Raw genomic sequence first — 15,948 nt, forward strand, 5'->3', positions numbered from 1 at the left:
AGTGAATAGAATTTGAAGGCCCTTCCTGGTCTTTACAGACACATATTTCATAGTTAAAGATGATGTGGTTATAAATTAATGTCCTGAAGTGGCATAACTATTCTTCATTATGTTGTGAAAGTAAAAAAAAGGCTTCATTTGTTGTAAATCAGACATTTGACAAAATACCTTCCCATTTATAATATGATTATGTATATACTACATATCAGAAATTCTTAAATATTTCCACTATCTAGAAATATTTAGATATAAATGAAATTACCTAAAGTGAGATCAGCTTTATATAAGAAATAGTTAAATAATACGTAGCTACCAAAGGGTCATCCTAGCTTAATAATTACTTATAATTAATAATTACTGTAACTGGCAGTATAGCATAATGCAGCCTAATGTGTCAGAGTGGACTCTGGAGCTAAACCACTACAGTACAAATACCAGCTCTACAGCTCTTAAGTGACATTGGCCAAGTTACCTAACATCTCTGTGCTTCAGTTTTCTCGTTTACAAAATGAAGATACTTTGTAAGTTCAATATGAAAGCTAAATGAACAAATAATAACATAAAGCTAGCCAGATGGTAAGATTAGCTGTTATTATTAAAATGTAAAATGCCGTCTATACTAAAGACATAGTTTTTTAAATGGAGAATTTTATTTCTATATGCTCAAAAGGTAAAAGATTCTTCTTAGGTAAAATGCTTCTTAAATTAGGATATTGTTTCTGCCAAGAAAGATATTCAGCCCTAAAAGCAGAAGTTTAAATTTTTCTCTGTCATCACTTAATGGTCCTTTGCTCTTTTGATATATATATTTTTTATCATAATGTGATTCTTAATATTTTAACATAAGACCTGGGGTGATCAGGAAAAAAGTGATGTCAGTGCCTTAAAATCACTAAGATTAGTTGATAATTGTATCCAAATAGTCTGCTCATTGGTATTAACAAGTAATTATATTCAGTATAGAAATAAGAGGATTTGGCACTATAGTAATTTATATGAAATACTAAAGTAAAACAAAACTTCCCTCTTGTTAAAATTCTCTATAGGTCTTTGATATCTGTAAATAAAGCTAGTAGGCAAAGTTACTGCTCTGTTAAAAACAGACTTTGGCTCAGTCGGTTAAGCATCTGCCTTCTTCTCAGGTCATGATCTCAGGATCCATGATCTCAGGGTCTTGGTATTGAGCCCTGCATTGGGGCTTCCTGCTCAGCAGGGAATCTGCTTCTCTCTCTGCCTCTGTCCCCTCCTCCTGCTCACATGCACACGCACTCTCTCTCCCTCTCCCTCTCCCCCTTTCTCCCTCGCTCCCTCTCTGTCAAATAATAAATAAAATCTTAAAAAAAAAAAAAAAGAAAAGAAAAACAGACTTTGTACTTGGTGCTGAGACCATTCTGAGGTGAGAATAATGCTATCTTTCCCATTCAGGGTTAATGTTTATGAGTATTTTCCAGAAGAGATATTCCCACTGCTGAAATCTCTCATACTGAAGAGTATTGCCTAAGGGAAGTGCTGGGATTGATTTCTTGAAAAGAGTCTAGAAATGTCCATTAAGGGGTAGACATACAGTACCAGTAGTATAGCAGGATTCTGATTTACAGGGAGGAAGAAAACACTTCACCACCTTCTTTCTAGTTCTGTTTTTCTCTTTAAAGAGATCTTGACTTTTAAAAATATACTTAAAACTTTTCATTATTCATTATATTATTTTGATGGGACACTTTTTTCTCTTTTTTACCTTTCATTTGACAGATTTTATTTTGCCTTTTTAAAGTTGACATTAACATAACTTTTTTTCATGAAATAGAATTCTGATACATTTATAGACTTAAGTATGTGCAAATAGCTCTGACTTCATGACTTGGTTTATCATCGTTTCATTTTGGGGGAAAATGGCCTTATTTAAGAAGTAAAAGGTTAAAAATTAAAGTTTCCACAATTTTTATATTCAGAACTTAAAATATTTTGTATATTAGTACTCGAAGTACTATATACTTACACATTTTGAAGACTCTTTTCTATTTGAGTACTAATATACAAAATATTTTGATTTCTGGTTTATTAGGATACCCATTTTTATTATAAAATGCTCTTGTATAAATTTGTTACAAATTTGAGTTCCTGGTCCAGAAATACTAGTATACATTCAGTGATGTATCCTGCCACAGTAAAAGTAGATTGGCTCCATAAGAGCATATCCAATTTCTAAGTTTCGCTGTATATTTAATAAATGAAAACCAAGATTTGTCATATACTCTGTCAAGTGTCAATGACCTAATTGTTAGACTTATTATCAAATCTGAATGTGATATTATTTTAAAATCATAAAGTCTTTCTTGGCAACTCTCTCTTTATTCTACGAATAGGGAATAACATAAGAAACTGATGTATTATCAAATCTAAATGTGATGTTATTTTAAAATTATAAAGTCTTTCTTGGCAACTCTCTCTTTATTCTATGAATAGAGAATAGCACATAAGAAACTGATATTATAGCTGTGCCTTTTATTATAGAACAAGTTCTTCTGGATCAAAATTCTCAGACTCCTCCTCCAAGCCCTTTCTCAGTGCAAGCTTTTAATAAAGGGGCAAGTTGTAGTGCTCAAGGATTTGATTATGGACTTGGAAATAATAAAGGTAGGTATATGAAAGTGAGTCTTTTTACCTATCCAACTTTAATATTTTTTATTGCCCTACATTTTTCCCATTTTTAGTCATGTTCACCCATAAAACTTTTAAAGTTTGTTCCTAGAAAACTAGCAGTCAGATGTTTACAAAAGCATTCTTTTTACAGGATCATTTTCACCCGTTTTAGTTTATATTCATAGGAGTTATTTCGTATTTGCTTTTACTTTAAAGATACTCACTTTGGATACACATAAAGATTCTGTGACACCGTATCTAGTAAGGGAACTATTGTTTTTATCATCTATATTATTAGAAGTAGTGTTAATGAGCAAAAAAGAACCTTACAAAATGCTCCATTTAAAATCAAAACATTTTAAGTAATACTACACGTCAGCCTTATTACGTATGTGTGGTTTTGGTTTTGAATGTCTGACCAAGTTATCTTAGTTAATTTAGAATTACATGAAATGAATGATGTCTTTGGGTTTGGTATATATAATGAAGTCAGAGAGTTGTGAAAAGAAAAATAAAACCCTAAACCAAAGAATTTAAAATGTGCATAGCTGTTTTTGGCTGTAATATTAGAAGAGACCAACATTATGGACAATCTAAACAATTATTATTTCAGAATAATTTATACATGAATTTCATTTAAAATTGGATTTGTATCTAAATTCAGATATATTTCTGTTCTTTCTATGTACTTGATCCTGCCTCCTAAATCAGCATATCATCAACAAGTAGTATACAGTTAGATGATGGGTAAGAGGGAGAAGATAGCCTAAGTAAAAATAATTTTACTTCAGAATGTTATTTACACTAATTCATTGGATTTGATTTCAAAGAACAAAGACCATCGTTAGACCTGACTTGCAGAGCAAGTGAAATAATGAAATAGTCAACAAAACACAAAATGGCAGCAATGTAGAGGAAATTTTCAACTTAAAACCACATTTTGTTTGATACTTTTATTGCTTTCCATAAAGTACTTATATGAAGCAATTCTAGCTACAAGATTTCTTTTTGGCTTCTCCTACTCTCTTATGTTGGTCTATCCTGCAGGCGTGGGGACACCTGCTTGCTCGTTTCCCCGTAGGTGAGATTTGAACTAGCTTGAGCTAGATCTTCACACTTAAGTAGGGTAAATGCTTGGGGGTGTTTTTTTCATCTCCCTTTCTCTCTCACCATTGTCAATCCTTCAATTAAAATCTCAGCACTTAACGCTACTATGCTTTGTTAATAATCTGTTTTAAAGCCATATTTAATTCAAATTGTATGCTGTCAGTCACTTCTCTAAAATGTATAAATTGTACTGGTGGTTATCACTTAATTTAGTCTTTAAAATAAAATGTATTAAAACATCATAGGACTATTAATCAACTTTAAAGAGACGAACATTGTTGAGAACATTTGTTATTAAATAGAAATAATAAAATATTACTTTTTTAAAGGTGTGAGTTTGCTAATATTCAGAAATGGCATGTACTTGTTAATAGACTTTTTAAATATTTAGATGGTACAAAGGAATATTAAGAAACTTAAAAATCTAATCAAATATATCTAACCTTTGTGTATGAACTTACTTTTAACAGTAGTTCCCATTTTCTTTAACTAATTATACTGTCTAAGTTCAAGAAATTGTTTTTTGGAGAAATTCTTTATTCTTAATTCTGTAAAGTTCTTCATAATCTCTAAAATCCTTTCTGTAATCTACAGCATAAGTTTTTAAAAAGTAGACATGTAGCTGTGTACACAGTTCTTTCCATTTAAGTCTTTTCCTTCTTGCTGCTTCATTTAAAGTTTTCAGTTAAGAAACTTTATTATATGTAGGGAATGTGGCTGGAAAGGTACTATTTTCCAGTTTCTGCATCAACTACTCTGGATATGTTTTTTCTTCTTCTCTTTTTCAGCATCACTTAAACTATTTAATATACATAATGTTATAAAGAAGGAGCTAAGGATCATCCATCTAATTGTTTCATATTTTTAAAAATATTTTTCTGTTACAGTCCTTTGTATTTAATTTTAAGGAAAAATGTCACAATTCATATTTGAGATACTATTCAAATTAGATAGTTCATACTCCTTTTTATCTTATAGGTCTTAAAGATTTTTATATTATCCATCCAAGCAAGGGAGTTCATGCTTTAAGAAGTATAATTTCTTTGACAGGAACAATTTAAAAAGGGGAAATATTAATTATTGACTAAATAAATATATTACTAAGTTGATAACATATGCTTTGCCTCCCTTCAATTCTACATTTACTTAAAAAACTTTTCATATTTGCTTATTTTCTGCTTGAAGTGTGTTGCACATGAGGCAGGGTTATTTAGTCATTTGTTTGGTATTATATAGAAGGTATTGTTTACTTAGATCTTCATTTACACTTGTATAATATTGAGTCAACTTACCTGTCATGGATTCTTCATAAACTCTAAATTCTCCCATGCTGCTGCTCAATGTTGTATATGAATTTACATGAATTTGTTTTTGTAGGTGGGCTATATAATATTATTAAAGCAAAATGCAATATTTGGTCCCTAATTCGAGGATGACAAACATCAACTTCCACTCATTTCTGAATTGGCATAGTTTTATTTAGTGTTTAACTTTATCTGAATGTCATAAAGCACCATATTCTTTGCCATTTTGGATGTTAATAAATAACAAGTTGTAGTTTTGACTGTTTTGCCCACTGCAGGTGACCAACTGAGTGCCATATTGAATTCCATTCAGTCACGGCCCAATCTCCCAGCTCCTTCCATCTTTGATCAAGCTGCAAAACCTCCCTCTTCCCTAGTCCACAGCCCATTTGTGTTCGGACAGCCCCTTTCCTTCCAGCAGCCTCAGCTTCAGAGTAAGTCTGTCAGCCTTACCTGCCTCATCAAGCCATTTCTGAAGCTTTGTTCTGAGTTGTCTATTAGTTACTAATTATTTATCAACTCACTTGACTGGTTTTATTTAATGAAGATGTTATCCCTTCCCACATTTTTTAAGCATTTAAGCTTTTTTGAGCTAAGACATTCTGCAGCTAAGACACTTCTTTTTTAATCACACATTTTTGTTAAGTATAGCTATTGAAGTATGACTGTTATGCTCTCTATTCTGATTCCAGCATAAGCAAATACAACAATAAAGCATGTTAAAAAAACTATTTTATTTAAATTTTTGTTTTACAATATGCATGACTATGCTAAGCAGAAGTTATAGAGATGATTTTCATTGTTTTATACTGGATTTTTGTTACCAGAGATGCCCCAAGAGAAAAAAAAACCTATTTCACTGTACAAGGGTATGAAGGAGAGGTGATACTGGGCAGGTTTGTTTGTTTCTTTTAAGTGAATTTGGTATCTGTGAAATGTATAGCAACTTTAGGTTTCCAGATTTTCTCAAATTGTTGTTTCTTCTCTTGCTTTTTATTTTTTTATGTTGTTTTCCTTGTTCTTGATATGTGTAAGTGATCATTTGATTTTAGCTCTGCTTTCTAGGGTTGCTCTAGCCCTTCATCCAGGATAGTAATTCACATTGATCTGGAAAATAGACCCAAACAAATTACACTTAATGGAATGTTCTTTTTTTTCTTAATATCCTCCTCACACTTCCACATAAATTTCTAAAAGCTTCTTGCAGTATGACAGCAATAAGCTCTTCTTGACCTTCAGTTCATATATCATACAATATGTAAACCACTCACTGAATGAGTTTGTGAAAGTCCCAGCTCATGCAAATAATGTTACTTGTTATGATATTATTATCTATGTTAGAGTATACAAGAGTTACAAAACTTTTCTAGGATTGTAGTATACATTAAGAAAGTTTAAGGAAATTAAGTAGTTTGAAAATACAAGTAGTATCAACTTCTAGCCAATCAGTGTCTTTATATATATACAGTATTCACTTGAATAAATAAAAGAAGTATTTCAATGAAACACAGTGTCATATGTATGAAATAGTTTTTTCCTTCTTTGGTAAGCATTCCAGAAGAAGGAAAGAGAAGTGACAACTTAGTTTACTCATTTTATGAAGCAACAATTTTTTTTATATTTATGTGTGCCCAGGTTACAGGAGGGTTAAAAGGTAAAGACAAGGGGAAAAAAAACAAAAAGGAAAAAAATCATGATCAGTTAGGCAGAAAATCTTTATTAATAAAATTTTAAACAACAAATTACCCTGATAATGTCATAGCAGCAGCAGAAAAAAAAAAAAAGTAAGGATATTTTTGTTCTACCTGAATGGTCATTGCAATTCTTCTAAAAAAAAAAAAGTGTAATTATTGCTTTTTTCACCAAATTATTTAATAAAATATTTTAAAATATAAAGACCATAATAAAATCAGATTTGTCTCCCTTGAAGGATAATAGGTTTCTCTCTTGAAGGATAATAGGTTTCCAGCTGACATTGTATCAAAATAATTTTATGTATCCTGTGTCCAGGCATTCTTAGTACCACTTCTTCCTTTACCATCTTGGAGAAAATTTGAAATCATGGCCTAGACATATCTCAGTTACCAGTTTTCTGAATCATTGCTTATCTATACTGCAGCAATGGGAATTACTTAAATCTTTCCTCTAAACCTTTCATCAGCATATCACTGAAGTTTGACTTCCAAATTCCAGAAACCAGAATTCTTAATTTTTAGCGTGACTAAACCTAGTATGGAATCTAAAAATAGTTTTAATATTTTGGAAATTAAAATTCGAGTGGAATTAATCACATCATATTAAGAAAATTAAGTATGGAAGAGTGCTTATTATTAAGACTACTTGAGGTAGGGTATTCTTTCCTGAACATCACTGCTATCTATCACACTAACAGTTCATCTTGCTTTAGAAAATGGCTACATAATGAATTTCTCATTACTAAATAGCAAAATGAGAATCATTTTTGTCTTCTACTTTTGTGATACTAAAATGAAACATTATGTATAGAAGACTGTTTTTATTTATTTTTGCTTACACTGATAGTCACCATTATATAGATACTAAACACTGTATTTAAGCACTTTGATACATCCTCATTTATATTGTCTCCATTTTACAGATCCGGAAACAGAAGCTCAGGGTAAAGGATTTTCCCTAGAAACACATACAATAAAATGGTAGAGCCAGAACATGAGACTAGTCTTACTGACTACAAAGGCTGTGTTTTAAATATTCACCTTTGTGTGCTAATAAGTAATGCTGCCAAAACTGGCCTTTAATATGTGTGGGTTTTTGTTTTTTTGTCATTTTTTTTTTTTTTAAGATTGATTGATTTGAGAGAGAGCAAATGACAGGGGTGGAAGAAGAAAGGGTCAGAGGGAGAAAGAGAGAAACTCGGGCAAACTCCATGCTGAGCACAGAGCCTGACACAGGGCTCAATCTCACAACCCTGAGATCATGACCTGAGTGGAAAACTAGAGTCAGATACTTTAACTGGCTGTGCCACCCAGGTCCCCCGGTATGTGTTTTTAAATTTCCATCTACAAAAAAAAAAAAAAAAAATCCATCTACATTTATCACCCACAGTATTAGTTTTGTTTGGGTTGGTTATTTTCCTTTATAGTTTAATTTTAAGAATGCAACATAGTTGGAAAGAAAAACAATTTTCCTAAATGTTATAACTCAAGTTCCCAGTTAAATATATAAGCTCTACATATAGACACACATAAACTGCCCCACATATTCACTGTATCTAGAATTTCTGTGAGTGTTATTATCAGTAATTCTTTAGGTTTTGTTTTGCTTTTTTTTAAAGTGAGGAATAGGGATCCCTGGGTGGCGCAGCGGTTTGGCACCTGCCTTTGGCTCAGGGCGCGATCCTGGAGATCCGGGATTAAGTCCCACATTGGGCTCCCGGTGCATGGAGCCTGCTTCTCCCTCAGCCTGTGTCTCTGCCTCTCTCTCTCTCACTGTGTGCCTATCATAAATAAATAAAAATTAAAATAAAAATAAACTGAGGAATAGTTTTTCACTAATCTTTGGAATTGATATTTATTCTGGTACATTAAACTAATTTGGTAATTTTTGAAACTAGCAAAATTATATATACCCACAAATTATTTCAACTGTTATCCTAGTGAAATAGAATAATTATAGAAATAAAACTACAGATTTCCCTTGTCTTATGCAAGGATAGGCATGAAAGAGATAGAAGTCTGTATCTTAGGCTTCTTCTTTACTGTTCTATAATTTACTTTTTTATTTCAAATTATTTATGTAGGTTTTAGAATTAGTGAGCAATTTTGTAATAAGGTTCTAGTGAACTGAGGTGGAGAATTATATCTCTGCCTGCTTTTCTGTAAGAATATTACCCCTCTTATTTTCACTATCTTTTAAAAAAAATATTTATTTATTCATGAGAGACATACAGAGAGAGAGGCAGAGACATAGGCAGAAATAGAAGAAAGAGGGAGAAGCAGGCTCCGTGCATGAAGCCCGATGTGGGACTGAATCCCAGGACTCCAGGATCACACCCTGAGCCAAAGGCAGACGCTCAGCCGCTGAGCCACCCAGGCATCCCTTATTTTCACTATCTTTATTCATTCCTTTTGAAAGCATCATTTTCCGTCCCATAGCCCTTGACTGAGCCTTACAAATCATAGGTATTGAAGGAATATTTATTGATTGTAAATGCCTAATATTATCACTTTCTTTGGTGTAAACTGTGAATTTAAGATCGTGTATTTCTTGTTATTTTATGATAGACATTCCAGTATTTACTCACAGTACATCTTCAAAGAGGAGGAAGAATATTTTAGTACTAATTAAAAAGACTATAGTATGATAGTACAATGTCAAATAATTCTGAATTTATACTGAGTTATGATAATTCTGAGTTTATACTTAAGCAAGATCCTTCAACTAAGAAACTATTCCAATGACTGTCTTTAACATAGGCATTTTATATCCACTGTCCAGAAGGCTAAATAGTTTGTTTTTATTTTTCTTATAGAAAAAATGATAATGAAGAAAATTTACTATTCTCCCAGACATTTTAAACATGTATCATGTAATAAATGTTAGTTTGTTAGGTTATTCTGTTATTTTGACAGGACTTTCACACTCAGATAGGAAACCTTAAGGTTACCTTACAACAGGAGTTTTTCTATTATACCTGTAGGTTACATTCTTAAATGAGACCAAAAAATTGCTAAATGTGACTGAAAAGGGCTACTTGAGTGTCTGCATGCATATTTATTTACATTTGAGAATACTAATATATAGTAAAGCACTGTGTTTATTTAGCTTATAGAAGTGAAGTTGTAGAAATTCTTAAAATTCAAATTTCTCCTCCAGCCACTTTGTTTTTTTAAATATTTTATTTTTTTATTCATGAGAGACACAGAGAGACATAGCAGAGGAAGAAACAGGCTCCCCACAGGAAGCCCAATGCGGGACTAGGTCCCAGGACCCCAGGATCATGACCTGAGCTGAAGGCAGAAGCTCAACCCCTGAGCCACCCAGGTGTTCCCCCGACCTCCCACCCCCCAGCCACTTATTAGTTTTATGTATTAGGTTACTTAATCTGAGCCCAGTTTACTCCATTTGTAAAGTGAAGTGCCTGGTAAATGTTATTTGCTGGTATCAGTATTGCCTTTTGATGCAAACACCTAACATCTCTTATGCTCCAAGGAAGATTGGAGGAAGTCACAGCCTGAAAGAGAGCAGTTTATTCTCATTGTGGAAGGAGTGGCAAGAAAGAGTTTGGAAAGAGACTATTGAGGTTTCCTAGCGACCCCTCAGTGTACATTTTTACAGCATAACTTTATGACTTGTCTTGAGATTGGTTCTTCATCTAGTAACACTATTTTCACATATTACTATAAATGTTAGTATAAAAGCCAGCTTTGTTTCCAAGACTTAGAGGTCCTTTCTATTGTAGACTGTAATCATACTACAGAATTTGTCCATTTGCTTACCTGCCCACGATGAAGGTGTGGCACGAATGGAACCTTTTATTTATGTGCCTGGTCTTTTTTTCTTTCTTCAAACATTAAGTATCTTCCTAAAAGCCTTTTTGTTTGGGTTTGGGTTTTAGCTGTCTTCGTGCTACATAAGTATTGTGTCCATCTGAAGGCAGGATGTAGTTAACATAAAATGAACCTGGACAAAGTGTCTGATTTCTTTGATCTATAGTTACCATTTTTTGCTTCACGAGTAATAGGTCTGTGGCGAGCCAGATTTTTATTTTTGAGAGCATCCCCAGCCCTATTGTGCCTCACACTATTGCTTAAGGAGTAATAACCTTTTCATGGAACTTTTTGAAATTATTCTTTCTAAGGCCCAAGATACAGACCCACCAAATTTTGCTCAGAATTTTCCTATCTCTGGCATCACAAACTCTGAAATGATATGCTTCCCCCTCTTACATCCCTAAACCATAGTTACTTGGAAGTTACTATGTATTTAGTAATATGCCATGAGTATGCTTTAGGCAGGTGCAGTTATATGTAGAAGTCATTCAGAAACACATTGTATTTTGGGGGCTATCCACCTTACAGATTTTCATCCATCTTCCTTTCGACTTTCTTATCATGGGGGTTAATGTTACATTCTAATGAAAAGCTTGTTTCTGTTTTATCCCTCAGTTGGAAATTTTCTTCTAGCTTTCATTATTTATAATTCATTTAGTATACTAGCATTAATGTGAATAAATTTTATTTCCTATTCCATTTCTTAAACTCCTTTAGCATTCTCATAATCCAGCTTTTTTCCTGATACATTTACTAGGATTCTGTATATACTGATCATGCAAAGATACTGCATCTAAAGTCTTCCGTCCAGACAGCTGCTAAGAGTATGTAATTATTAATATCACTGTATCTTAAATCCTCCAAAAAATTAGTAGACAGAAGTGGGAATTATAATTATACTTATTTTTTTTATCTGCATGTTGTTTGGTCACTCACATCTTTTTGGTCAGGTTGAATGTTTAACTTAAATATTCTCAAGAACCAATAAACTAGGGTTTTTTACATCTTTAAAAATAGATAATTTTAAAATAATTTCCAGAATATCAGATTCGACCTCACCATTTATTGCCTACTGTAGGCATCTATACTATACATCTATACAAAAATATCTGAAGTGCTATTGAGAGCAGGATACAAATGTACAGTACTGGGATTTAAATCCGGTGAAGAAGGTCAGGAACACTGTCCCTATCGTTCTACTGTAAACTCAGTGAAATTTTATGATCATTGCTTGTGAAGAATCTATAGAATTAGATTTATTTTCTACATTTTAAAAATATATACACACACATAAATGTAGGACAGAATACAGTGAAATATGAGTTATCATAGATTTATTTATAAAACTTCCTTAAATTCTTTCAAGTAGCTATGTTAGGATTGCATTTAGTAATTTTACTGAGACTATAAAATTCGTAACTGCTGTATTGCCTCAGGATTAAGAAAAAAAGACAAGAGAAGCAAAAATAGATGCTGAAGATTATTTCTGCCAGCTATTTGTAGCCTCCTAGAGGATATTCTGTGGAAAAATCTCCATGAATATTACTTCCCCTGTCTGATATCAGGAATAGTGACATAGGTGATGCAGTTAGACACACGTTACCTCTTAAATATAATGTATTTGAAACATAGTGTCCCTTCTAATACTGTTTAACATTTCTGATCATTGCTTAATTGTTGATTTAACAATGAAAAAGAGTAAAAACCGTTTTAAATCCCAGAACTGCAGTTTTGTGTGCTGCCACCAGATGGTGACATGTTCCTTGATTCTTCCAGTTTATGTTTCCAGTGACAAGGTCAAGGTTCTAATATTCACAGCAAAACCACAATTTGTCCTTGTTAAACTGAAACAAGAATGCTTTTCTTATTGTAAACTAAAGTATACTATTTTTTATTATCAGTATCTAGGGAGTGATTTTTTCAAGTACAATTTATAGTGAACTCAAAGTTGCTGTGATCAGAAAATGAACTAAGTTCCCCAGGGAACTTAATGGTTGGGATCCAAAACAAAGAATAAATGACACATAAAGAACTGTGTAGTTAATAAAGGGATATTTTATACCAAACACACAACACTGACTTCAAATGAGTACTGGAGGAAAATCTTGTTTTTATATTGTTTTTAATACTCTCTTTAGTGAACTATATGTTGCACCCAAAATAATCAAAATTCCACAGAGGTGAATTTAATAATTGGTTGTTTTGCCTATAAAATGATATTTTAAAAAGAACATGATTTAGTTTCCAACAAATTGCCTGAAAATTTATTGACTTTCTTTTGTGCATAGATATTGGTGTATATTTTAAGGATTGCTTTTCTTTTTAAGAGGAAAAATATAGATCTTAAAAAGTTAACTATATCAAACTATGTTCAAGTATGAGCAAATTTTGTAAAAATTAAATGCATAGAACAAGCGCTGTCTGTAGTCACAGCTTAATTTCTTTAGGTATTTAACAGTAACCTTTGGTAGACTTTCAAAAAATGTTTCTTATTCACTGTGAATCATACCTAGGAATTCAATCTCTCTTGGCTTTGTAACATATTGAAAAGACTTTAAAGCTGTTGGGGCTTAAAAATCTTTTCCAGGAGCTTGTCCTTAAACTTCTAACATCTTATCCTACAAAGTGCCTTGTTTTTCACATTTATGTTTATGGGTGCTTCCAATTAAGATAGTATTCTGATTCCTGCTCCTATGTCCTACTAAACCCTGGTCTTCACAGATTTTAACAAGCAAACCACAAGACCGTATCCTTACATTTGCAGTTTGAATTCCTCTTGAATTAACTTTTCCATTAGAAAGCTGACACCCTCCTAACTGATATTTTCAGTGAGAGTTGCAGACTTTGTATTATATGAGATTTAAATAGCAGAATTCCTTTTGCAGTGCCTGGTTACCTTTGAGGTTTTATGTATTTCAAAAACAAGGTTGCTCAAAAACATTAAAATCTTAATTTTTTTTTAACTTAGATGATGAGTTGAGGGCACGTATATCCCATCTCTCCATGCATGCCTACCTTTCTATCTTGAACCACTGCAAGGGTCCTTGCAGTAGTCCTTATTCACAAAAGTTACCCTAGTCACTTTTGTTCATCAGTACTAGGATCTCATTGTAGTTGATCTGTCAGCTGTGTGTGACAGAGTTCTGTTCCCTCTTTTTTTTTCCCCCTAAAACACGTTCTGCTGGATATTTTACTTCCTCATCAACTATTCATTTCTCTTTTCTGCATCCTCCTCTGTTCTGTCTTTCTAGGAATGCCCCAGGATTTTGTCTCTTCTGGACCCCACTCCAAAACTGGTCCTCTCCAAGCATAGAATGTCACTCAGCATCTGCCTGCTTTTGGCTCCTGAGATCATTGCCACTTGATATATATTTGCTTGTTATCTCTCCTTTTACCTGAAGATAAACTCCATCAGAGCATGGACTTTATTTTCGTTCATTTTATCTTCAATTCCTAGAACAGTGTCTAACACGTACTGTAGAGTCAGTACCTTGCATGGAATGACTTCTTGGCTTCTGAGTAGTTTATCTTAAATCTTGACCACACTAATAAACTAGTCAATGATTACTTTTTCTATTTTGAGAAAAAGACATATGTTGTATCCTTTTTTTTTTTGTTTCAATAACATGAAAGTTATCTCCTTACCACCTGAATTTATTTCAACTCAATTGATTACATTTATTGTCATCACCATGAGTTAAAATTTTAAATAAAATGGGTTTTGTTTTCAGATTTAGATAGATTTTGTTTTTTAAAGATTTTACTTATTTATTCATGAGAGACACAGAGAGAAAGAAGGCAGAGACATAGGCAGAGGGAGAAGCAGGCTCCATGCAGGGTGTCTGATGTGGGACGCGGTCCTGGGACTCCAGGATCACACCCTGGACTAAAGGCAGGTGCTCAACCACTGAGCCACCCAGGCATCCCGATAGATTTTTGTTTTTAGATACTACTTTTAAAAGACTACAGTTTAGAGGTTCTATTAATTATTTGGAAAAAAAGATGAATAATTTTAAGTACTTCATTTTCTGCATGGTAAATCATTAATGTGGCATTTTTCAGTGACTTGTAAATTTGCTTTGCTTTGTTTGTGTCGCAAAACTTTTTATAAACAAAATTTGGTATCCCAGTAATAGTCTCTACAGAACAAACACTAAATATTGGTAGTAGCACTTATATTTCCCACCAAAGGTGGACTCAGAAAGTAGTCAACCCTAAATGTTTCCATACATATTGGAAAAATCAATCATGTGTCCATACAGAAAACCAGGTAACAGTAGCTGTGCTAATTTGTAAATAATATTTCTGTATTTCACTGTTTACAAAAGAAAATTTACTTATAAATTTTTATTTATAAGTAAATGAGCACCAAAGAAAAGAAAACTGAGCTAAAGAAATATTAGTCTGAAAAGGAATGTTCAGATTTGATTTATGAGAATGATGAGCCTTAACTTTCAATGCATTTGGAGCTATCTTTATTAATTTGAATCAATTTGACCTTTGTTTTCAGTTTTAATTTTAGAAAAATATAAACCTGTTGGAAAATTTAGCAGGATATAAACTTTTTAATAAGATGATTGTGCATACCATTTGAAATGCTTTGTTTCTGCTTGTGTTCTCTGCTGAATTTTTTTTCCATTGAATCTGTGCTGCTTCTTTGCCAATGTTTTCCACTATAGAATCTCCATCTCACAACCTTGCTTCTCGCGAGCGCATTTACAAAACTTATGGTGTAGCTGGGCCTGCCTCTGCTCTCTCATCTCTGTCTCACAAACTCAAGGGTGGGTATGCGTGCATTCACGGATGGGCCATTTATAGTGAACATAGGAGGTTTCAATAAAGTTTTATTAGTTCACCTCAGTCATTTCCATCCCATTCCATTTTTTGAGATTAAAGTTTATCATTTTATTTAAAATTTGGTATCTCGGGGTAATTTGTATTATGTCCATTCACTATTATGGTACTAATTATCCTAATTGATATGCATGTTTATTATTATCTGTAGGTTAAATATGACTTTTACTTAATTTCAAACCTATTAAGGTCTTTAAAAACAAAATAGATATATAGAATGAAATGCCTGATTTGGGGAGGTGTAAAGTCAATATTTTATCAGAACAAGATGGTATATAAGACATAAAAAGCACATGGTGATCTGTAAAAACATAGTATCTCATGTGATAGGTTTAGTCTTACAAACTTATTTCCTGTTATGGAATGTTAAGTCATTTTCCTTTTTTTAGTTTTTTTTATGAAAAACACTTTGATAATTAAGTTGAAGTTTTTTAATTTGACCTAATTATCAGGATAGATATACATATATTAGATACATAGGTATAAGCCTACATGTCCCGTTTGGCATTGAG

The 15,948-nt window shown here is 32.7% G+C and overlaps 1 protein-coding gene across 13 annotated transcripts in view; it reads left to right on the forward strand.

The window, feature by feature from the left end:
* Nucleotides 1–15,948, forward strand: part of MYCBP2 (MYC binding protein 2) — a 258,579-nt gene that overhangs the window by 187,645 nt on the left and 54,986 nt on the right. For 9 of the 13 annotated variants that reach the window (XM_077855281.1, XM_077855282.1, XM_077855288.1 and 6 more), the window contains 2 exons: nucleotides 2,512–2,634; nucleotides 5,306–5,485. In XM_077855281.1, the coding sequence (XP_077711407.1) occupies nucleotides 2,512–2,634; nucleotides 5,306–5,485 (303 nt within the window). The remainder of the gene's footprint in view (nucleotides 1–2,511; nucleotides 2,635–5,305; nucleotides 5,486–15,948) is intronic. The other 4 variants (XM_077855283.1, XM_077855293.1, XM_077855289.1 and 1 more) reach the window with 2 other exon arrangements.

This window comes from Canis aureus, chromosome 17, assembly GCF_053574225.1.
Source record: "Canis aureus isolate CA01 chromosome 17, VMU_Caureus_v.1.0, whole genome shotgun sequence".
Lineage (NCBI taxonomy): Eukaryota > Metazoa > Chordata > Mammalia > Carnivora > Canidae > Canis > Canis aureus.